Here is a 24,245-nt window from a genome sequence, read left to right on the forward strand (position 1 = left end):
GATTAAAGACAATAAAACTAGCTGTAAATATTAAATCGATTCCTGCTTGTCTCATATATATATAGTATATCTATCTAGATATTATTACATTTATCTTTAACAAGTAAATTACTTCCACTCTTGTCTTCCTTTATATAACACATTGACTGATAACTGTATCATATAGTCTCCTAGTATCATTATCATCTTCATCATTACCATCGTCATCACCATCTTCATCATTACCATCGTCGTCACCATCTTCATCATTACCATCGTCGTCATCAACTTCATCATCACCATCTTCGTTACATTTCATCATTACCATCGTCGTCACCATCTTCATTATTACCATCGTCGTCGTCATCTTCATCATTACCATCGTCGTCACCATGTTCATCATTACCATCGTCGTCACCATCTTCATCATTACCATCGTCGTCACCATCTTCATCATTACCATCGTCGTCATCAACTTCATCATCACCATCTTCGTTACATCTTCATCATCACCATCGTCGTCACCATCTTCACTGCCATCGTTGTCGCCATCTTCATCATTACCATCGTCGTCGTCATCTTCATCATTACCATCATCGTCACCATCTTAATCATTACCATCGTCGTCGTCATCTTCATCATTACCATCGTCGTTACATCTTCATCATTACCATCGTCGTCGTCATCTTCATTATTACCATTTTCGTGACATCTTCATCATTACCATCGTCGTTACATCTTCATCATTACCATCGTCGTCACCATCTTAATCATTACCATCGTCGTCGTCATCTTCTTCATTACCATCGTCGTTACATCTTCATCATTACCATCGTCGACGTCATCTTCATTATTACCATCGTCTCTACATCTTCATCATTACAATCGTCGTTACATCTTCTTCATTACCATCGTTGTCACTATCTTCGTCATTACCATCGTCGTCACCATCTTCATCATTACCATCGTCGTCACTATCTTCGTCATTACCATCGTCGTCACCATCTTCATCATTACCATCGTCGTCGTCATCTTCATCATTACCATCGTCGTCGTCATCTTCATCATTACCATCGTCGTCACCATGTTCATCATTACCATCGTCGTCACCATGTTCATCATTACCATCGTCGTCACCATGTTCATCATTACCATCGTCGTCACCATCTTCATCATCACCATCGTCGTCACCATGTTCATCATTACCATCGTCGTCACCATCTTCATCTTCACCATCGTCGTCATCTACACCTTTTATACTGGACTGACTGATAAATCACTAAAAGCGTCATCATCATTACCATCGTCGTTATCAACAACATTTGTTATGAGAGTGGATTTTTATCACCATTGCCATCGTCGTTATCAACAACATTTCCCCATTTCACACGTTTATCACTGGTCAAAATCAATTTCATTATCATTCATAATTTATTATTTTTACCCTTTCTTCAAAAGACCTGTTGTTTTTTTGGTGTATTTTTATTTTTTATTTATTTACATTGGTGTATAACTGGCGAAGAAAAATCATTGATTTCTAGAAATCTGTATTCTTGGTTCCAGCAGCTTTCCCAGGAATAGTGAGTGACACGTTTCCATAGAAATGTCAACATTCACCAAATGACTGAAAGGTGATAATTTGACGTCCCTTTGGACATCGTTTGGCTAATTTCATTTTATTACCATCAAATCTTTCAGCTAAAGTGTTGAAAGGCCGCCATGGAGATCTTTCTGAAATCGATCTTGTGAAATTTTAGTGACTTTGGAAATTGAATGTAGCGCGCCCCACTCATATTACTACGCCATTGTTCCTGTGCACGGGGTGGGTGGGGGTGGGGTCGAATCCGAAGGACCCTTGACAAATGAAGGACGGGCTTGCAAAAGGCTGCTGGTTATTTCCGTCCCACACCGAGTTCCCGACCCACACCGGGTTGCCCGACCCACTCATTGTACGAAGCAAGCCAAAACCTGGTCTCCCGCGTTAATTGTGGAGGGGAGGGGAGGGGGATGATCGCGCGAAATCACAAGGTCTGTCATTGAGTCAAGTGGCGTGGTTGTATGGGACAAGGAATAAGGTCGTCTGTCTAACCTCGTGGGTTTTTTCTGGGCCCTCCGGTTTCCCCCTAGCTAATTATTAAAATGAAATTGAACCACGTGTTAGTCCCGAAATGACCTAGTTTGTGTCGAGTGGATGTTAAACTCTCTCTCTCTCTCTCTCTCTCTCTCTCTCTCTCAACGTGTGTATGAAAGCCAGCTTGTTAAGAAACGGAGGAAAAGCTGAAAAGTATGGCCGTCAGTAATTACATTTCACCGTTTAATAAGTTTCACCATATGACAGGTCAGTTGCCTCAGACGATTTCCAGGCAAGATTTAACCTCAACAGCCAACAGGGGTTTATAGAGAGTTGAAAACCTTCATAGTCTCCATCAACCAGACATATATACGTTGAAGACTATGAGGTTCTAGGTGACCGAGACTATAAGATTCACCAGTATAATCACCCAGCCTCAGGCCAACCGTCGTTCCTTTTATTCCTACACGTTTCTGCTCTGTATTCACTAATAATGCATTTTGAATTTGAATTTGAAACACACGTCGCATAATCTTCGTCAAAAGATTGAAACCAACCACTTAAAAAACTGTGGATTTAATGTAATTTTAGTAAAGTGGATGTATGTCTCTATTTTAAGATGAAGTCCAGACTCCTGAGATAGAGTAATGGTTGAGATGTTACAGATTTTCATGTTCAACAGTCAAATACGGAACTAAAATGAGAAAACAATCCGACTTCCGCTTGATATTTCAAAATGAAAATTAAACACACCATTAAAACGCAATTTAATACTTTATTTTGATCTGATTCAAGTGAAATGAAATTCGGTGGAATTAAAACGGCCAACATTGCTACTCCGACTGGGCTAATAAAGACAGGGATACCAGAAGCCTATTTTTAAACGGTAAGATCACATCATTAATGTTGATTTAAAGTGATCAATAAGTCATGTTTTCATTGTCGAAGACTGTGGATGATATTGACTTAAAGACTTGGCTACTTTAAATAATAGGGGCGTTGGATGGCCGGATGGTTAACGCGTGCGCGTTGTATCATAAGGTCTGTCATTGAATCAACTGGCGTGGTTTCGTTTCCCCTGTTATACGTGACAAGGATCCCTACGAGCAAGCAAATTATTGAAATAAAATTGAACCATATGTTAGTCCTAAAATGACCTAGTTTGTGTCGAGTTGACGTTAAGCCCCATCTCTCTCTCTCTCCCTCTCTCTCTCTCTCTCTCTCTCTCTATCTCCCTCTCTCTCTCTCTCTCTTTAAATAATCGTGTTAAGCGTGAATCAAGCTGCGAAAACTTGTTAAAAATTTTTTTTCGATAAATGCAAATGACGGAAAGAAACCGAAAAGAAAAATGATGAATTTTGGTTTTGGAAATAGAATGGCCAATGTGTCATCCATCATGTGCTTGTGTTTCAGCAGAAGGAAATCTCTCAGTGCCGATCTCTGTAAGCATGTTCTTTAGTAATTTATCTTACTCTGTGCTTGGAGCTTTTATCCCAGTAAATACTTCAAAATAATTAATCTTTTCTGAGATGTTATTCTATTTCATGTACATGTAATAGAATATATAAGGCTTTATCTTGGAACTTATAATACAGGTTCATGACGTTATAAAGCAAATGCGATTCCATTTCTAATTACACAACCAAAAATGAACACAGAATATTTTGTTATTGAGTACAGTAAAACAATGTCTGTTGTAAGAGAGAGATAGAGAGAGGGGGGGGGGGGAGAGGGAGAGAGAGGGGGGAGAGACAGAGAGAGAGAGACACCGCGGTTCGCTCTTTTTTAAAGATATACAGGGTCAGGAACGGATACAGCGAGGGGATGGGTGGCCCCCTCCCCTGCTCAGCTACATAAAAAAAAATTGTAAAACAACACTCGTGTGCTTTATCCTTTATTATCAAATGGTGGGATGGGATGGGCACTCAAAGCGAAAGATATTGATATAGACATAATGTGGTATCGCAATTAATGCTTCGCATTAATGAAATTGAATCACAATGTGATCCTGTTAATTCATAATAAAATTGGCGCCAAACACGGGGTGTTGGATTGCTCTCTTTAAAAAGCTCGGTGTATATGTATATACGCCATTTAATTCTCAAACAATTTCAAGGTCGGGGGTGGGGGCGGGAAGAGCCCCCACCCCCCGTTCTCAAAGATACATTGTCTCGGGAACCTGGCAAACCCCTTCCTTTAAACTTCCTGGATCCGCCCCTGTGTATACGTGATAGAGAGGAACATGTGGTAAACCCTAGTTAGATGTAAACAGATTGATCTTCACAGAAATAGAATCCCTACTTATCTTTTAAATCATCGCAAATAGATGGCGGATTTTACACTACAATAACAATCTTATAGTCGGCTCGAATTACGCATGCGTGTTAAAGGCTTCAGTCACACAGCAAGTAAAATTAGAATTCCATAAAACAGAAATCAAATTTCTGCCCGAATATACTCGTATGTCCTCATATCAAATGTAATCGCCTGTCCTGGTATCAAAAATGTTCATTTGTCCTGATATCAAATATAATTGTGTGTCTTGATATCAAATATATTCATCTGCCCCGATATAAATTATAATCATATGTCCTGATATCAAATATAACCACCTGTCCTGATATCAAATGTAATCATCTGTCCTGATATCAAATATAATTGTCTGTAATGGAATATGTGAAATAACGTTAATCCTTTTCTTCGTTAGTGTCTAATCGTTCGGGTGGCACGAAAAACGGAGACCCTGTGTACACGAATCTCTGCACCTAAACGGAGACCCTGTGTACACGAATCTCTGCACCTAAAATAACCGTTGACAGTAGGACTTGAGTTGTTGTTCAGGCAACATTCCCCTCTTATAACACACACTGTATGACGTATGGTCGTCTTAATCACACCTGTTCGAGTAGAACCGTGGATCTTCAAACCCCATTACATTTTATTCCTTTTCTTCTTTAATAGATCGCCTGTCTCACCTCGTGGGTTTTCTCCCCCGGTCCTCCCACTGCTAAAGACCCCCACGCGAAATTAAATTGAAACATATGTTAATCCCGACATGTGTTTAGTGAACGTTAACCCAATCTCTCTCTCTTTTTCTCTCTCTCCGTTATTGTGACCTAAAATGTAGATGACATTGTCTTTCTGGATGAAGATCTAAACTCGTCTACAAGGTGACAAACATGTGGGGAAATGAGCAAAATGGTCAATTTTTGTCGATTGAGGTTTCGTTCGGTGTAATTTTACCCGATTTAACGAGAACGTCATGTAAAAAGAACTGGACCATGACAAGGATCTAGCTGACCGTTTGTCAAAACTTATGACCGTGTTAAAAATGAACCTGAAATGAGAGAAGGGTCAAATAACAGTATTGCGTAGATAAGATACTACTAAGAAATATGCACGCACGCAATATAACAGATTTCTTGATGACATTTCGTCTTTTTCCCCATTTCAATATTAAATTTCTCTCTAAAACTAAAATATTCGTAATTAGGAAAACTAAAATGTGTTATTAATGAAAAGGTTAGCGTAATATCTGATTATAATGTTGCTTTGTTAAGACTTCCGTCATGTATTTAGTTTTTGCTGAAATAAGTAGTTTATTTCACGATGTGTAAAATACATGCGAACAATGGGTGATTAATTCCCCTCTTAGGTTGATGGCGTGGGTCGATATAATATAATAAATTTAATCATTTCACTCTTGCATTATGTGGATTTAATTTGATGGTAGGAAACAAAACAGCTTAAATACAAGCATACATCGATTTCTTAAACCTGGAAACTGGCTCCATGATAATCTTGTCATTCTCCTTCTTCATCTTGAGTGGGGGGGGGGGTTCCCCCGTCAGAACAATATTACATCGATATGAGTTCAAAATTGCAAAATGTGTGCGATGACGTCATGCTCGATTCAACATTATCCAAGAGATTATACGATCACGTGATCATCAAATAAAGTTGGTAACCCCCAAGATGGAGTAGAATGCATTTGGTGCACAATCTGTCAGTCTTCTTGCTTCATCAAAATGGAATAGTTTTGCAGTATTAAACAAAAGTGCTGCTTCTACAATATGATTATAAAAAAACCATACATGTATACACTTAATAAACAATAGAATACAAAGGAATGGTCAAGTTACAATATACAAATTGAAGGTGAAAGCATTTAAATTATAGTTCAATTTAATTAAAGAGTTTGTGGAATAGGCGCATAGATCATACATCATACATAATATATGTATTAAGTACTATAGACGTGTTCATATTATTATTAACAGAACTAAGCCATAATGTATATCATGTGGCCTAAACCATACAAAATAACAACACAAAGATTGTCTATCAATCCCTGTCTAGATTATACGGGGATTAGAGAGGGATTAACATAACATAAACGTCATTAACATTTCCCACAAATCTCTACACAGACAAGGGTCGTTGTTGGCCATTTCAGTTTCTGCCTGGGTACACCCTATAGCTGACTTGTCAGGAGATAGAAGTCACGAATTGTTTATTCGTCATGGCGTTAATTATATCAAATTATGTTCGGTTCACTCAAGTTGTAAAGCTCCTTGTTACTGGAGTTGGTCTCATGTAACCATTTAACCTTAAAGATTCAAAAATGTTTTCGTTCCGAGAAGGTTATTGAGGCTAGAATCCTGGAACAGGATATAATATGATTATGTATTTAATGAAATGAAATTGGGTTTAACGTCCTATTTCTCGGGGGGGGGGGGTGCAAGTGGTTAGCGCGTGCGCGTCTGTCATAGAGTCAACCGGCGTGGTTTCGATTTCCCGGTTATACGTGACAAGGAGTAGGGTCGCATGTCCAACCTCGTGGATTTTCTCTGATTCCCCCGGTTTCACCCCGCTGCTAAAAAGACACATACGCGCAAGCGAATTATTAAAATAAAATTGAACTATATGTTAGTCCCAAGATGACCTACTTCTCTCTGTCTCTCCCTACTTACCTGCACCGCATTGGCTAATAAAAACATGCATTGCCCAGTCATACAATTTGCTAGGATGGAAATTGTTGCACAGAAAGCACCGCTACCGTCTACACCTAAACGAGTTATTTAACTAAAATTATACCATATCTTAGTTCCGAAATGACGTAGTTTGTGTCGATTTGGCGTTAAACCCCATTCTCTCCGTCTCTCACCAAGTGATAATACGGTGTGGTGTTACGAATTTTTATTATGATTTGAGATAAGAGTTTAACCCATTATGTCTTTAAGACTTCTGTTGTTGGTGGTTAAACAAGACTATACCATGTATACGATATTAAGGCGTTAAGCTGGGGTATTTTAACTCGGATCTCATCGTATTAAAGGTTCACATACACAGTATCATGTTACTAGTAAGAATGCCGCCATTGTTAACCGACCTTTTTGTTATCCTCTTTTATCGTTGATCTGTTAAAGTTTAACATAATCAAATAAAATGTTACTAAAACTTAATTGGAATAATAAAGGTGTATGCCAAACCGATTTGACTTCTAGTTCTTCCGGTGCATCTGCTGAAAGTTGGTTTTAAGATTAAATTTGCCTAAGTTTTATCATGTAAGCAATCTGTTTAAAATACAGATCTATATTTCGTTTGGTTATTTTTATACTTTCGATGGCCTACATTACATTGGAACCAGTGTTACTCAGCCCCCCACCCCCTAGTTATATGTATACTTTGTTTGTTTCATGTATATTTCTATTATTTTTATTTGTATATGCACATAACCTTGTAAGGTTTTTTATGCAATAAAGTTTCTTCTTCTTCTTCGTCTATACACAAAGATATCTCACCGCGGGATCTCCAATTGTTGAAATATGAATACCATATGCGTCCCCTCCCTCTCCCTCTCCCCACCTCACCATATATCTTTTTAATAATAATAATTGATTTATATAGCGCCAACAATTCAACTCATCGAGCTGCTCTCGGGCGCTTTACATAAATACAACTAATATAAAATTACAACAATCACAACACATTAATCCATAAAAAAAGACATAAACAAAAAACGGAGAACATTATTTAGTGCATATGGTAAAAGTCTGACACAAACACAGCTAGAACCGTATTCAATCAGTTGTATATTTGATTAAAAAAGTTCAGTTTTGAGATACTTTTTAAAACCTTTTTGACTATAATAAATACTTTTACTAAATCTTATGTGTTTTATCGTGTTATTTTATCACAAATAGATTAATTATGGACTGGTAAAGCCAATTCTGCCTTGGTAGGCGCTTTCTATTTTAATAAGTTGAATTCACCAGTTTGAAAGCTTGTCGGGACAGCAAGGTTGGAGACTTATTTACAAAGAAAAGGGCACAAGAAAACCATTTGCCTTCATGGGGGTCAACTCTTTGTGATGTAACATGTCGAATTAACTAGTTCGCAAGCTTGTAAAAAAGAGGTGATATATTTATGAAGAAAAAATAACAAAGGAAAGTCATTAGTCTTCGGTGGATGGAAGATGGCGGTTTTAAAAAAAACAAAAAAGTCGAATAGTAGAGGCCTCGTGTAGTTTTATTTATAAAGAAAATGGCGTCGTGTATTTGCTAGTTATACGAGAGACACTCTGTCTACCCGGTGAGTTTGTTTAAATGTTGGTAAGTTGAGATTTAACATGGAGTAAAGCATTCCAAACAAACCACGTATTCGCTTTAATCTATAACCATAAAGATCAGTTAGGGCGGTAACTAGGTCACTACATATAAACATGGAGGGGCGGGACGTCATAGCACGCTCCGCCTCGTCTTATCAACCAATCATATTGTAGCGTTTGTAAATAGTCTGTTTTGATTGGTTAATAATGTCCTCGTTGACTCATCGTGATATATCTAACGTATTGTGATATTATGGACAGCTCGTGAGATATTTTATCATCATTACAGACGCGCGCAATTATCTCTCCAGATATAAAAACCAGTACCGGCTTGTCCTAGTCACGTGATAACAAATTATCATTGCTCACTCATCAAAGTCTAATCTAAGTTGTCTTTAAGATCATATCGAGTATAAGGCGATATTAAAGAGGCCATAGTTTCGTATAAATAGAATATTATTCCTATAATGAAAACACAAATTCGATATTTATTCTTTGGTGCGGTTGGCCAATGATTGGGACATTGATGCGTTATGAATGGGACCATCTGGGTGAATATATTTATTAAAACCGTTTCAATAGGGGTTATAATCGCTCTAGAACAGTTTTGAACTGAGTGACTTTTAGTATTGGTGTAATTTATTAGTTATAGCTACCTAGTTGGACATAAAACAAAATGAAATGTAGTTTTCTCCAAAACCAGTCAATCGCTATAAAGTGTTATGAAAGAAATTTTGCCTGAGCAGCGGCGGTTCCGCCTACTCAGCATCGAATTCACAATAATCAGGGTTTATATTACGTACACGCCTATCAATACAAATGTGCAGTGAACAACATGAAATATGAAATGATTATCCCTATGTTGTGCAATAATGAAATCCACGTATTAATGTGTACGCCCATTTTACTGAAATATTTGTTTGTTTTTAATAGTTTTTAAATGACAATCAAGAGTAATCAGTCACTGCCTTGTACAATTATAACATTCACCCACGAAAGACGTCAGTAATAAATGTAATCATTATTAGGGTTTTCTGTTGTAGACCAGTATAATACCATTGTTTCACTGGTTCTATTGTAGACCAGTAGAATACCATTGTTTCACTGGTATTTAGTAATAGAACTTGAAATTGATGGTTATTTCCTGCCAGTTCATCGGGATTTTCCGACGTGGTCCCCCTTGTCAGTGGTGCAGGACGGAGGGCCTGACAAAGACAGCTGTCTAGTCGTTCCGGTGGAACGTATACATTGGCGTGCACATAAACGGTTCCTTGACAGTTGGAATTCGATATAAGAGTAGTCCCTAGTGCCGCTGCCGTGGCAAAATTTCCCTCGTAACACACTGTATGACGTATGCCCGTCTTCATTTGCCCAGTTTGGAGCAGAACAGTAGGAAGTTAAACCCCATTTGATTTTTATCTAAATCTTACAAGATGCATCTTTAAAACGTATTATACACACATCGTCTTAACGTGGTTATAACACACCTTATAAAGGCCGTGATAAAACAGATATTTGTCATGCTCATTACCCCACCCCCTTCCAGTGGTTACCATGGTAACTATTGACTTACACTGTTATCAACACAAAGAGAGCTCATGTTTTAAGATGGGAACGTGACTACTTCAGTCCAGGACTTATTTCATACTTTAATCAAAACACAAATAACCTTTAATCTTATCAATAAATTCACCATTATGTATAAGTTCCATATTTGTTTTAATAATTGTATGCCAACTATTTGATGACCTCTTCAGATTAAGTTATTTTGGTTATCCTACTATTAAAGCCACGAATAAACGTCATTTCCGGGATCGCTAATCGCAAACTATAATATTGTATACGTTGAATCAAAGAGAAAAACAAACAATACAAAAATGGTTCAGTTTGTGAGTTAAAAATTTGTCAACATTCGACATCCACTGCAGAGTTTTGCACATCTTTTGATGAGCATGTGTTTTAGGGCCCGACATGGACAGCTGCCTAGTCGTTCGGATGGTACAAAAAACGAGGTCCCGTGTATACATTAGCGTGCACATAAAAGATCCCTTGGCAGTTGGAATTCGATATATAGTGGACACTGTATGGTGTAGGCCCGTCTTTCATTAACCCAGTCGGAGCAGAACAGTAGGACATTAAACCCCATTTCATTTCATTTATTATCATTTCATTGCATGTGTTTTATCCGATTTAAAAAGCCGCTGTCCGGGCAATGTCTTCGCCCCTAACAACACTACATGGCGAATGTTCGTCTTCATTTTTCCGGTTGTTGCAGAAAATCCAATATTTTTTACTTTCAATTCATTTGATTGTCTGTTGAATCGATGGTTCTCTATTTTATTATTACCATTCATATAAATATTGGCGATTCTCCTTCTTCTTCTCCTCTTATTGTAGACCGATCTCGTCATCTCTTCTTCTTCTTATCTGGCTTACTTAATAATCTCCATGCCAATGTTGGGATCGAACACTTGCTTTTAAACAAGAGAGAGAGAGAGAGGGAGAGGGAGAGAGAGGTGGAGAGAGAGAGAGAGTGAGAGAGTAACTATGTTTTTATGTACCAAAAACAATGTAATATATGTTTCCTGTGCAGTTCATTGTTCAAATGGGGTTTTACGTCCACTCGACATAAACTAGTTCATTTCGGGACTAACAAATCAAATAACACACCCAATACGTTATTTTTTATGTGAATCAAAGTGATTTAGTTTCTTTGTTCCAGTTATATATTGATATAAAGACACTGAACAAACTACACGACCATTTGGAATTATTTATTTTATGAAAGTTTTAATTTGGTTTAATTTTATAAATTTAATAAATTGAGAGCAGGCTGAATGGAAAAGAAAATAAGAGGGATGGGATGAAAGGTGAGATTACACTGTCTTTATTCCTATCACATGTTGCAAAAAAAACCTAAACCGTTCTCCATTCTCTACCAATACCCTGTGTTGAATATAAACGTGAAATATGAGTAGTAACGAACCGAGTGTTCGTGTGCGTGACATGAAAACCTTAACAAATGTTGTTTTATTATTGCCAGTATGTGACCTGTTTTCATCGTGCAGTTCAGCCATCAATCTCACAGGCCTTTCATCACACAACTCCAGCTTCGCTTCAAACTAACTATTGAACACAAACCCAGCTCTCTCACAAACTCACTATGACGCTCTGAATAAAGCAAGCTTTTTTATCCTTTCTAATCTCCATCTTGCATTGATTTTCTCTTCAGTGGTCCAATGCCTGAATACAAAGCCGGCAAATTACTCATTTCACTCATTCCCCATATAATTGCCATCTGCAAGTAGCCTACCACGTGATGTATGGAAGACATAGTGCATGTTTCTCCAGCATGTGCGCGTGTTTTTATTCAACTCGGTAATCACTTCTCTAGCCGATCAATAAAATGGCGTGTATTTTGAAGCTGCAGAAATCCGGAAAAGTCACTGCTAGAGCGGAAATCACTTTGCTCGAGATTAAAGTTGGTGATTAATTACTATATTTGTTCATGTCAGCGAATATTAATATGGCGGTACTATGTATGGTAATAACTGTTTAACGCCAGTCACTCACCAATACAATTTACAATTAAAATTAATCTGACGTTTATTATGACTTTTTGCGAATCAATACCCCCCCCCCCTCTTCCTCCTCCTACTACTACTACCAATAAGTATCACCAATAACTAAATGTAATGTGTTATTATTATGTTGGATTATATTATACCAATAAGTATCACCAATAACTAAATGGGTTATTAGAATCATTGTTATAAGTATTACAAAACGGAATAAACTATAACATAATTATATTTCGTATTACAAACACACAGGGTCTGTCATTTAGTCACGTGGCATGGGTTTTATTCCCCGCTTGTACGTGACAGGGAGTAGGGTTGATTGTACGTGACAGCGAGTAGGGTTGCCTGTCCAATCTATTCTCATGGTCCTCAGGTTTCCTCGCACTGCAAGCGAATTATTGAAATAAAATTGAACCGTGTGTTAGTCCCGAAATGACCTGCTTTGTGTCGAGTGGATGTTCTCTCTGTCTCTCTCTCTCTCTCTCTCTCTCTCTCTCTCTCTCTCAGGAATAAACTATATTTGGATAACAATATCTATATTAAGTATTACAAAGAGGAATAAACTATATTGAGATTAATTTTATGAGATTCCATGTACCATAAATCAAATGTTTATTATAATATAATATACAGGGATAAACTATATTTACAGATAATAATATATCCATATTAAATAATTCCAATCAATAACAATACTTCCGTGTTAAAACCGGAAATTATCTTATCAGTGTATTACACTATCCGTTTATAGCTATACAACACTTGATAATCACGGTAACAACTAAGTGGAAATCTCGATTAGTAGGTCTTCCGGTAATAACTATATGATCTGTTATCTCGTGCTGTCAGCGGTCAAAATCAAGTAGATGATTCCAGTGGCGGTTCCAGGGGTGGTGGTGGTGCCGGTGGGTTCGGGAGGGTTGTTAATCTAAACTAGCCAGTTTAACCTCTATTTTTTTCTGTTGACTTAATTCCTTACCCAGGGCACCACCGAATATCGATTTTAGCTGGGAAGTTTCGAAAATTTTGTAGGGGGGGGGGGGAGGTGTTGTGCGCTCCTCTCCTCTCCTTCTACTGGAAAATCCCGAATCCGCTACAGTGTTTCGTCAGTTTACAATGTGGAAAGGTGCCGACTCGCGTAATGCACCGGGAAAGTCTGTGGAAATTGGGTGGGGGCATGCAGCCCCTTGAACCCTAGCCTTAATCCGTCTCAGCTCTAACCGACTGGATCTCCCCATCGATTTGAAAATATACATCATCATATTAAGGGGGTTCGGCTCATATTAATACTAATACGGTCTTTATTCACACAATTGTTTTGGGAACGATGGGGAGCCGCGGTGACTTAAATAGTAAGACGCAGGCTCGTTGACCAGGAGTTCTCAGGTTCACTTCCGGTGTTGGCTGGCCGAGAAAGATGAGTGTCTAGTCGTTTGGATGGGACAAAAAACCGAGGCCCCGTGGACGGACTAAACAACCCTTGACAGTTGGAATTCGAAATAAGAGAAGGCCGTAGTGCCGCTGTCCAGGCCAAATTACCTCATAGCACACTGTATGATGTATGTCCGTCTTCATGAGCCCAGGTAGGAGCAGGACAGTAGGAAGTTAAACCCATTTCATAGAAAAAAAAGTCTTTACTCATACAAATGTCTTATGAAAAATGATTATTTATCGCCATCTTATTGAAAGGTATGTAATACGATTACTTCGTCTGGATTCCTTGATTATCTGTCCCATCTCCATTCCCTCACACGTCCCAGAGATACAGGACATCGATATTATGAATTATTTATGTTCCTGGAAAGTCATGAGACAACAATAATTATTGAATGTGGTTAGATTGTCTGGGTTTCAGGAAACGGTCCGAATAAAAAATAAAATCAAGGAAACCCAGCTGGCGATAAATTCCGATTAGACTATATAAAAGACAATTGTATGTTGGATAATAGCTTTACATTTTGTCCAGACTTCCTTCAATCATTGTAAATTATATTAAAGTAACGTATAGAGAGTGGAATTATATTAAAGTAACGTATAGAGAGTGGAATTATATTAAAGTAACGTACAGAGAGTGGAATTATATTAAAGTAACGTATAGAGAGTAGAATTATATTAAAGTAACGTATTGAGAGTAGAATTATATTAAAGTAACGTATAGAGTGTGGAATTATATTAAAGTAACGTACAGAGAGTGGAATTATATTAAAGTAACGTACAGAGAGTGGAATTATATTAAAGTAACGTATAGAGTGTGGAATTATATTAAAGTAACGTACAGAGAGTGGAATTATATTAAAGTAACGTATAGAGTGTGGAATTATATTAAAGTAACGTACAGAGAGTGGAATTATATTAAAGTAACGTATAGAGAGTGGAATTATATTAAAGTAACGTACAGAGAGTGGAATTATATTAAAGTAACGTACAGAGAGTGGAATTATATTAAAGTAACGTATAGAGAGTAGAATTATATTAAAGTAACGTATTGAGAGTAGAATTATATTAAAGTAACGTACAGAGAGTGGAATTATATTAAAGTAACGTATAGAGAGTAGAATTATATTAAAGTAACGTATTGAGAGTAGAATTATATTAAAGTAACGTACAGAGAGTGGAATTATATTAAAGTAACGTATAGAGAGTGGAATTATATTAAAGTAACGTACAGAGAGTGGAATTATATTAAAGTAACGTACAGAGAGTGGAATTATATTAAAGTAACGTATAGAGAGTAGAATTATATTAAAGTAACGTATTGAGAGTAGAATTATATTAAAGTAACGTACAGAGAGTGGAATTATATTACACTAACGTAGGGAGTGTAGAATTATATTACACTAACGTACACGGGACCCCGTGCTTTAAAGTAGCTAAGTCTTTAACTCAATATCATCTAAAGTTTTCGACATTGAAAACATGAATTATATTTCAATTTAAATCAACATTGATGATGTGATGTTACCGGGAAAAGATGGGCTTCTGATATCCAATATTTAAGACAATATAAACATTTTACCATGTACCATAAAGCGTTTCAGTGCCATTTGTAACAAGGGACTCGAAGAACGATGCTAGCCATATTAGATGTCATGTCAAACGGTGACGTCATATTCTTATCTGGAGAGCATTCGCAATAAATACTATCGGCGTAGACTTGAATAACCAGACGCTAGTGATTGCCATTCGATTGAGACTTCTGGCGTAATTCGCCGAACATCACTGATTTTAAATTAGAGTAAAAACGGAAACGATTGATTGTAAATCAGTTTATATACATTCATATTATATTATTTGCGTTACGGCCCGTTTTTGTCAATTTCTGATTCCAAGTATTAGCGATTTAGCTCCTTTAAACACTGAGCCACTGTGTCCCTCCTATATGCAACTCAAATGTGCGCCGAACGTCTTAAAGCCAGCGAATCAATTACATACTCTAGAATAAAAATTGCGAACAACCCAAGTAAAGTGGCATCACGTGTTCTAAAAAGAGTGAGCAACAAACCGTCACAACAACCGATAGCCAAATGCCAACATCCCGCGTGACACGTTCGTTCAATAACTGGGGATAATAAAACTCTTGACTACTTCCCGCTTGAATACTAAAAGCTCGTTCGTGATCTTCTCGAGAAGTTGAAAGACAGCTTATTAAATCAATAGTGAGATACTGTCATTACTGGAGCTCTTGTCAGATGTTATTTTGATTAGCTTGCTTCTATAACATGGATTCAGCTAGCGCGTGTCACTAGTTTTATTTGATTATAATTAACACGAGAGATTGATAACCAGGTACTGTTAATTACATCTAATAATAACCTGTTATTAATAATAGATGAAGATATGGAGAAAGACGCTTCCTTAATCGCTGATTCACTCAATCGTCACTAATTGCTTTTCATCCCTTTTTATTTTTTATTACGTTCTTGTGATCATTAATACCAGACTTTATTCAATCTCCCATCATGATGAGCAATTATACCACAATATAAAATGACTACTTGGCTGTGATGTTAGATTGAGATCTGTAATTTTTGTATCTTCAGAAAACTGTTTCTATTGAATACACTATTTTTATACAATACTTGATATAATCACTGGGCCCTTATTCACGAAAACTTAAACTAAGATACAATCGAAATTTTAAGAAATACTGCAATTCGATTGGCTGACCAGTAAAATCAATTTGCATATATCCAATTTACATATTGGTCAGCCAGTGGAATTGCAGTATTACTTAAAATTTCGATTGTATCTTAGTTTAAGTTTTCGTGAATAAGGGCCCTGATCGTAAAATGCAATCAGAATACAACATAAAAACACACGATATATGAAATGGCTACTAATCATTGAGATTTTTAGTTTTGTATCTTTTCTTTCAATTTGATTAAAGCACAGATTCTATTTCGTTTTGTTTTTTTATAGTTAAAAAAAAAAAGTTTTACCTGTCTTTACAACACTAGGATCTGGAAGAGTTGTTATCATTGACGTGTTCTGGATCACGTGCGTAATTCACAAAATATTCTCATCATTAATGGTGTGAAAAGTTCATGTAACTTAAAACATTATTGTTATAATATCCTTAAATGGTGTAAATACTCCTAAATTAAATCCTTAAAAGACATTTAGAAGTAGATGTATGAGATTCATGATAAAACAACTTTATAGTTTCAATACTCCTACAGATGAGAGAGGAGGAGAGAGAGAGAGAGAGAGAGAAATGGGGTTTAAGTACACTCGACACAAACTAGGTCATTTCGGGACTAACATGGTTCAATTTTATTTCAATAATTCGCTTAGGGGGCTTTGGGAGTGGTCGGAAACCGGAGGACCAGGAGAAACACAACGAGGTTGGACATGCTACCCTACTCCTTGTCACGTACAACCGGGGAATCGAAACCACGCCAGTTGACTCAGTGACAGACCTTATGATAAAACGCGCACGCGCTAACCATTCGGCCATCCACCCGCCCATATCATAAAGATACCTGTAAGAGTATCAAAACATTGTATGTAATATACCAAGAATTAGAAAATCCATAAAGATGTGATTTATGAATGTTAATACCTCTTACAGGTATCTTTTATCAAATATATTGCTTGATAAATATACCTGGAACTGTACTGAAACGTTGTATGTAATAAACTAAGAAGTTGTAAATCTATAAAATTATGTTTTTATAGATGTTATATGTGTACTTTATCTGTAGGCCTATTTTTATTGTAATATTTTAAATAGAGATTGAAATTAATTAATTATCATTTGCTTGGGTTAGGATCAATTATTTTGCTGCCAAAGTCGTCAGATTGTTGGAATCAAAGTAAAACGAGACGATAGCTAGGATAAATAAGACGGCAGATGTTATATCAATCCTTGAAAGGCAGACATTTTCCTTTAGCGCGAGGTCGGAAATTTCACAAAAGATCAGATTTGCATGCATTTAATCTTGTAATGGCGGCGATCGATGAGGCAGAACGGACGCCATGATTGTCCTCATCAGAATCATATTACTGTCTTCCAGCTTTGTATCCGTGTTTAAGCGCATGTCATTTGTATTTGTCTGTTTCTTTGTGTGTGTGCGTGTGTGTGTGTGTGTTTGTGTGTGTGAGAGAGAGAGAGAGAGATAGGGAGGGGGGCTGATACATACTAGGTAAATTTGTAACTAATATAGCAATGGGAGGAAATCGGAGAACCCGGAGAAATTAGACTATGTGATCTACATGGTAGGATTGATAAATTTAAAGTCGGTCTGGGGAAATGCCGAAAAATTCAAAATGTAAAGGGCACTATTCCCGGGAAATAACCCCTTAAAAAACTTTACCCGGCTGGGATGGGGTGCGGTATTGGTGGGGGGTATACATTTCGTACAATAGAGTTAACAATACGTCATCAGGCCGATAAAACGCACAATAATAGATTCATCTTCACAGAGAAGATTTGCCGGAAAAAGTATCTTGTGAAATCGCCTAATCAGGAAGTTACAATAATGTGCATGTGATTATATCTACCTAGGTATAGAGTTAGTGCTAAATGATAAGGCCAGCTCAATTTTTCGTCATAGGTCACGAGATGTAAACAGGGCTAGCGCTAATCCCAACCCTTACCCGGACCTTGACCCTAACCGTAACCGACAATCTCGCCAACAATTACGTGCCCTAACCTTATTTACATCTCAGCGACCTTGACAAAAATAGAGCTGGCCTTAACAAATAGATTTAGTCCTAGGTATATTGAAGATACATTATGGTAGAATTAGATAAGAAACTGGTCGTTATTGCTATAATAGTTAAAAAAAATAAATAAATATGCATACATGCATATTAGAAATATCATTCAAATTACTTTATTCTGAGCGAAATAGTCAATCTTTGAAATTTTCACATGGTTGTCTCGATTGTACCAGTCCTACCATAATAAACAAAGCCTCGATAATGTATTTTATCATTAAATGGCGAAGCTGTTCTAATCTATACAACATCTAAGTCATCCGATGGTCTCGAGAGTTGATTATAGGCTTGTCATGTTAATGGAAGAAACTTTATTGCATATAAAACCTTACAAGGTCATGTGCATATACAAATAAAAATAATAGAAATATACATGAAACAAACAAAGGATACATACATGTACATAATTATACAAAGATAAACAACTTTACAAAGACATGAACAAATTGTATACAAAAACTCCTAAACATTTTAAAATTTCTATATTATTATTCATCATCAGTATTTTAACTTGTTGTAAATCATTTAGTTTAATAAATGTCTAAATAATAATTGATATTAATTTTAAAGCCAGAATAAAGACCTCCTGCAATAGGCAGATTTGGCTCTCACAAAATGCATCTTTAACAAATATCTAAATAATAATTTATATTACATTTGAAAATAGAAAAAAAAACTCCTGCAATAGTCAGATTTCGCCTCTGACATAATGCATCTTTCAGATTTTATTGAACATAAACACAACTGGTTTAATATTCATTTATATTAATATTAAAAGTTCCGGTGACAAATTTTATGAAACCGAATCAAATGATTTAAAGATAAAAGCGGATGTTGTGAAGTACTCGGCTAGATGTAATGGCATGTCCGGTGTTAATTAGTTTAGATCCTTCACACGGCTGGCTGGGAATATTAGCTCTCGATGTTTATTAGTAGGCCGGAAGTTATATTAAAGATACATTATGGGAGATTAGATAAAGAGCTGACAGTTCTCACTATAATAGTTAAAAACTACATAATGTAAAGGGAATTTGCTGAAAATTTCAGTCAAATTGATTCACTCTGAACCGAGATTTTAGTGATTGAATTTTCGGACTAGCCTCGATCATCATTACTAAAGTCGGTACGATAATACATAGTCTCGATTATCCATTTCATGATAAAATCATGAATGGAAATCGAACAGCAAATCGCGACATAATCCAATAAATATCGCAGGCTAGCGATGCCATCGAGAGTTGATTATGGTCTGGATAAGTTAATTAATGTCTAATTAATAATTTAGAAACATTTTAGGCCTAAAGAAAGACCTGCAATTGGCAGATTTAGCTCTTGCATAATGCATGTTTAATATGATTAATACAATGTATGTTTAAGTTAATGTCCATACCACACAGTGTGGTTTCTCCTTGATCATTTTAATATTTTCTTCTTTATCTCTGCACTCGTGTATTTCTTTAATGTCAAGGTCAATGGGTTGGTTATTCACTCATTCTGCACGCAGAAAGATATCTACTTTGATAACAGATCCCTGCCCTAAATAGCCACTAATCCAAATATTAGTGTACTACTTTTTTTTTTAAATCGGGTTTCATTCCTTTTACATCTTTCATACACACAAAGACTAAATAAACATTTTCAAGGTTATTAAAAGAAAATACAATAAAAATACTTCTCCGGATTCTTAAAGTTTTACTTATTGTGTTCAATTAATATCGTCAAATTAGGAATCAAAATGGCGGCCAAGCAGCTTGGTGTTAATTGTAGACAGACAGACAGTGTATCTTGGTCTATTGGGAATTTAACGTCAGCTTCTCCAATAGAGATATCGCAGATAACGATATTTTGTGCTGCCTGGGGCTGTGCTTATGAACGGTTTAAGAACTTCAGCGCAGACTCCCGTCGCGTTCTCTTGCTTAGGGAGCAACTGTCGTGCTCCCTGGACCACCGTGGCTCCTTCAGATTGTCAGAGATCGACTGCCGAGGCACGTACATTTCTTTAAAATGCCAGAAAATTCTGATTATTTACACCGTTTTATCTTTAATGGATTCTAGATGGCTCTTCTCAGAAAATTAATTTTCTATGAGAATGTTATCTGTTTTACAAGTTGATTGTTGAAGTGTTTTCATATGTTCCCTTTGGTTAATGAGATAACATCATGTGTGGCATGCCTCACCTCAAACAATATTCACTGTTATAAATACCACAGCAATTAATCAATTCCCGGAAGACAAAAACAAAATCAATTTAATGGGGTTTAATGTTTTACTTTTCTGCACTGACTAGGTATGTCGAATTTAAAGGGTTGACGTGGTTTGTGTCGAGTATACGTGAAATCCCCACATTTTTACCCTTTTCATTACCACAACGACACCCCAATTAATGACGTAAAATGTCGAACTCGAGCTCCCACCCACATCAGAGCGAGAGAGAGAGAGAGAGACAGGTGGTGGGGGTAACGTCCACTCGACACAAACTAGGTCATTTCGTGACTAACATATAGATCAATTTTATTTCAATAATTCGCTGGCGCGTAGACGTCTTTAATAAAGGAAGTAAACCGGGGGATCCGGAGAAAACCCACGAGGTTGGACAGGCGACCCTACTCCTTGTCACGTACAACCGGGGAATCGAAACCACGCCAGTTGACTCAATGACAGACTTTATGATATAGGTGCACGCGAGACTTTAAAAATTATTCCATTCCTTGCCTTTCTAGAGTAGGGAGAGAGAGAGAGAAATGGGGTTTAACGTCCACTCGACACAAACTAGGTCATTTCGGGACTAACATATGGTTTAATTTTATTTCAATAATTCGCTTGCGCATAGGGGTCTTTAGAAGTGGGAGGAAACCGGAGGACCCGGAGAAAACCCACGAGGTTGGACAGGCGACCCTACTCCTTGTCACGTACAACCGGGGATTCGAAACCACGCCAGTCGACTCAATGACAGACTTTATGATACAGCGCGCGCACGCTAACCATTCAGCCATCCAACCCCCCTTCTAGAGTAGGCCGTAGCACCGCTGTCCGGGCAAAATTTCCCCCATAGCACACTGTATGGTATAAGCCAGTCTTCATTAGCCCAGTTCGGAGTAGAACAGTAGGACGTTAAACCCCATTTCATTTCATATCATTATTTTCCTTTTTAAACTTTAACAAAGTGATATGGTTATCTTTGTATATTCCTGTTGATTGACGTCCAACAAAAAATGAACAAACGAAAATGTCAGCTGACTGTGTGTTAAGTTTAATTTATGTGCAAGAAAGTTTGAAAGGTTGACATATTTCTACAGCTTCAACAGAAAGAACGGGTGATTAGTTTCTTATCGTTGTTATCTCAGCTGCTAGTCTTAATTTGACGCCATCTTGGCGCTAGAGAACACAAAGAACTCGAGAACGTGTTTCTCGTCAAGTATTAGCCAATGAAAACGCGGCATTCGTTCTACTCGCGGTACTATTGGCTCGAGCGGTCGAAGGTCAAACCATTATGGCTGAGCAAGTGTAACCATCTGTCATTTGTTAATACAATACAACGATGTCGGTTATTCGATCTCTTCATTCAGAATCGACGGTAATTTGCGTTGTAAACAAAATATAAGAGATAATGAATAAGTTATTAGGAGGGAAAGGCGCAGATCAAACACAGAATAATAGAAAGTTAAATAAATAAAATCAGAATATTATACACACAAAATGTCTCTTGACAATAAATTTACATAAAACACAACAAACAAAACATGACTGTATGTAAACCCAGGTCGACACTGACAACTATTCTATGTAAATTTGAGTTTTCAACTTTTCCTATTTATCGCGTCTAGCAATCGGATATTCATGTTGCGTTTGGGCATGTCGGCGCCAACATAATAACAAACTTTGGGGATGAAACTGAATAATGTTGATACAGTTGAAACGCACATACACTTGGGGATGAAACTGAATAATGTTGATACAGTTGAAACACACATAAAGTGTATTCATACCAGATGCCTGACGTTAAGATCCAAATCTTCAATCTATACTGGGTGGGTTCATACTAACTATGTTTTTTATATCTTTGAGAACAGACAAATGGCGCGAATTTTCCTGTAACAGATTGTTGCTTGTTTGTTTTTTTCTTTTGTTAATAAAATAAAATGAAAAGACTGCAACTGAATATAACTGGATGGCTTGATATAACATCCAAATTTAAATCTTCCCTGGATTTTTTTGGGGGGTTTTGTGCTTTTTTTTTCGGGTTTTTTTTTTTTTGGGGGGGGGGACATCGTTTGGAAGATACGTTGACGCAGATTGTAATTCACTAGTTGATTAACCTGCGTTTGATTGATCCTAGTGATGGCCCAGAAGTGATTTTGGGAAGCACGGTGTCTCGGCTCATGTTTGATCCTAGTGATGGCCCAGAAGTGATTTTGGGAAGCACGGTGTCTCGGTGAGTGAAGCTCCATGTGGTCTCATGTTCGATCATGGTGATGGCCCAAAAGGTACTGGGGGTCGTGTAATGTTTGTGTGTTTTGTGCTTCTTTTATCGTCTGTATTTTAGGTTCTATTTTAATAACGAATTAAATTATTTCAATGGCGTGTAGTAATTGAACTAGAATATACACTGAATACAGTTACTGCTTATTTCTGGGCGATGTTTCAACTCTAGTCATTATCAAGCAATGATCGATGAGTTCGACTGCCACATCTCCATACTGATGCCTCATTAATTATCCCAATGGCATTTAGTAATTGAACTGGAACATACAGGTCACAATAATGACTAGAGAAGTCTAGTTGAAACGGTATTAAGCAGTAATTGTATTCCGTAGAATTGTCACCTGTATATTTTAATGTCGTGCAATGTTTTATATGTTTTTACGTGTTGAGTCCCTATGGTTTACTGACGCCCATCACCAAATAAAAACAATTAAATGGGGTTGTGTCAATCACCTTGTATCGTGTAAAACATTTGTATAATACCTAGTCCCTTGATCAAACACCGGTATTTGTCTAACATGGGTTACATTTTCTTTCTTAAAGAAGAATAAAATCGATTTGAGTTTGTGTCGAGATGTGGACATCAATCCATCCCATCTCTGGTGGAGGTCCGTGTGAACGATTGTTCTGGCCAACCTCTTCAAGATGTAGTATCTCTGATTTCACAAGATGAAGGCTTGGTGTGCCAGTAGATGAAGGCAGTGAGCCATAGACCAACATACCCAGACAAAATAAATCAAATTATTAAGGGAATGAGAACTAAACTCAGATTAAACCAGCTCTCCCTTTTTATTATATATGTTATTCTTACAAAGTCCGTTTCAGATCTTTTTTGTCTACAAAGAAAATAGTTTTATTGACTATTGTCTGAGCCATTATGAACTCATGAAGAAGTGTTTAAATATGGCTAACTGGATCTATTTTCGATCCCAGTCATGTATGGTATGTCATAAATTCATCTGGTGTATATCCTTTACATGGGGTTTTATATATCGACAGTAAACCGAGATAAAATAAACGGAAAAATATTGTGTTTAGTTTTTTGTTCGTCTACTTGGCTGTGATGTTAGATTACAAATACATGTTGTTTTGTTTTTCCTCGCCTACTTGGCTATGATGTTAGATTGAAAATAGTTTGGTTTTGTTCGCCTATTTGGCTATAATGTTAGATTGAAATTTGCATCTTGAGAGAGGGAGAGAGAGAGAGAGAGGGAGAGAGAGAAATGGGGTTTAACGTCCACTCGACACAAACTAGGTCATTTCGGGACTAACATATGGTTTTAATTTTATTTCAATAATT

At 37.0% G+C, this 24,245-nt stretch overlaps 1 protein-coding gene across 1 annotated transcript; it reads right to left on the reverse strand.

Annotated features, from left to right (window-relative positions):
- Positions 1 to 844: 844 nt before the first annotated feature.
- On the reverse strand, positions 845 to 1,785 carry LOC130012474 (prostatic spermine-binding protein-like). Its single transcript, XM_056100505.1, has 2 exons — positions 1,778 to 1,785; positions 845 to 1,247 (listed from the first exon to the last, which is right to left on the reverse strand). Exons 1-2 carry the CDS (start codon positions 1,783 to 1,785, stop codon positions 845 to 847), a joined length of 411 nt encoding a protein of 136 aa, XP_055956480.1.
- Between the last annotated feature and the right edge of the window lie 22,460 nt (positions 1,786 to 24,245).

The sequence above is a fragment of the Patella vulgata genome, chromosome 4 (genome assembly GCF_932274485.2).
Source record: "Patella vulgata chromosome 4, xgPatVulg1.2, whole genome shotgun sequence".
NCBI classification, from domain to species: Eukaryota; Metazoa; Mollusca; class Gastropoda; family Patellidae; genus Patella; species Patella vulgata.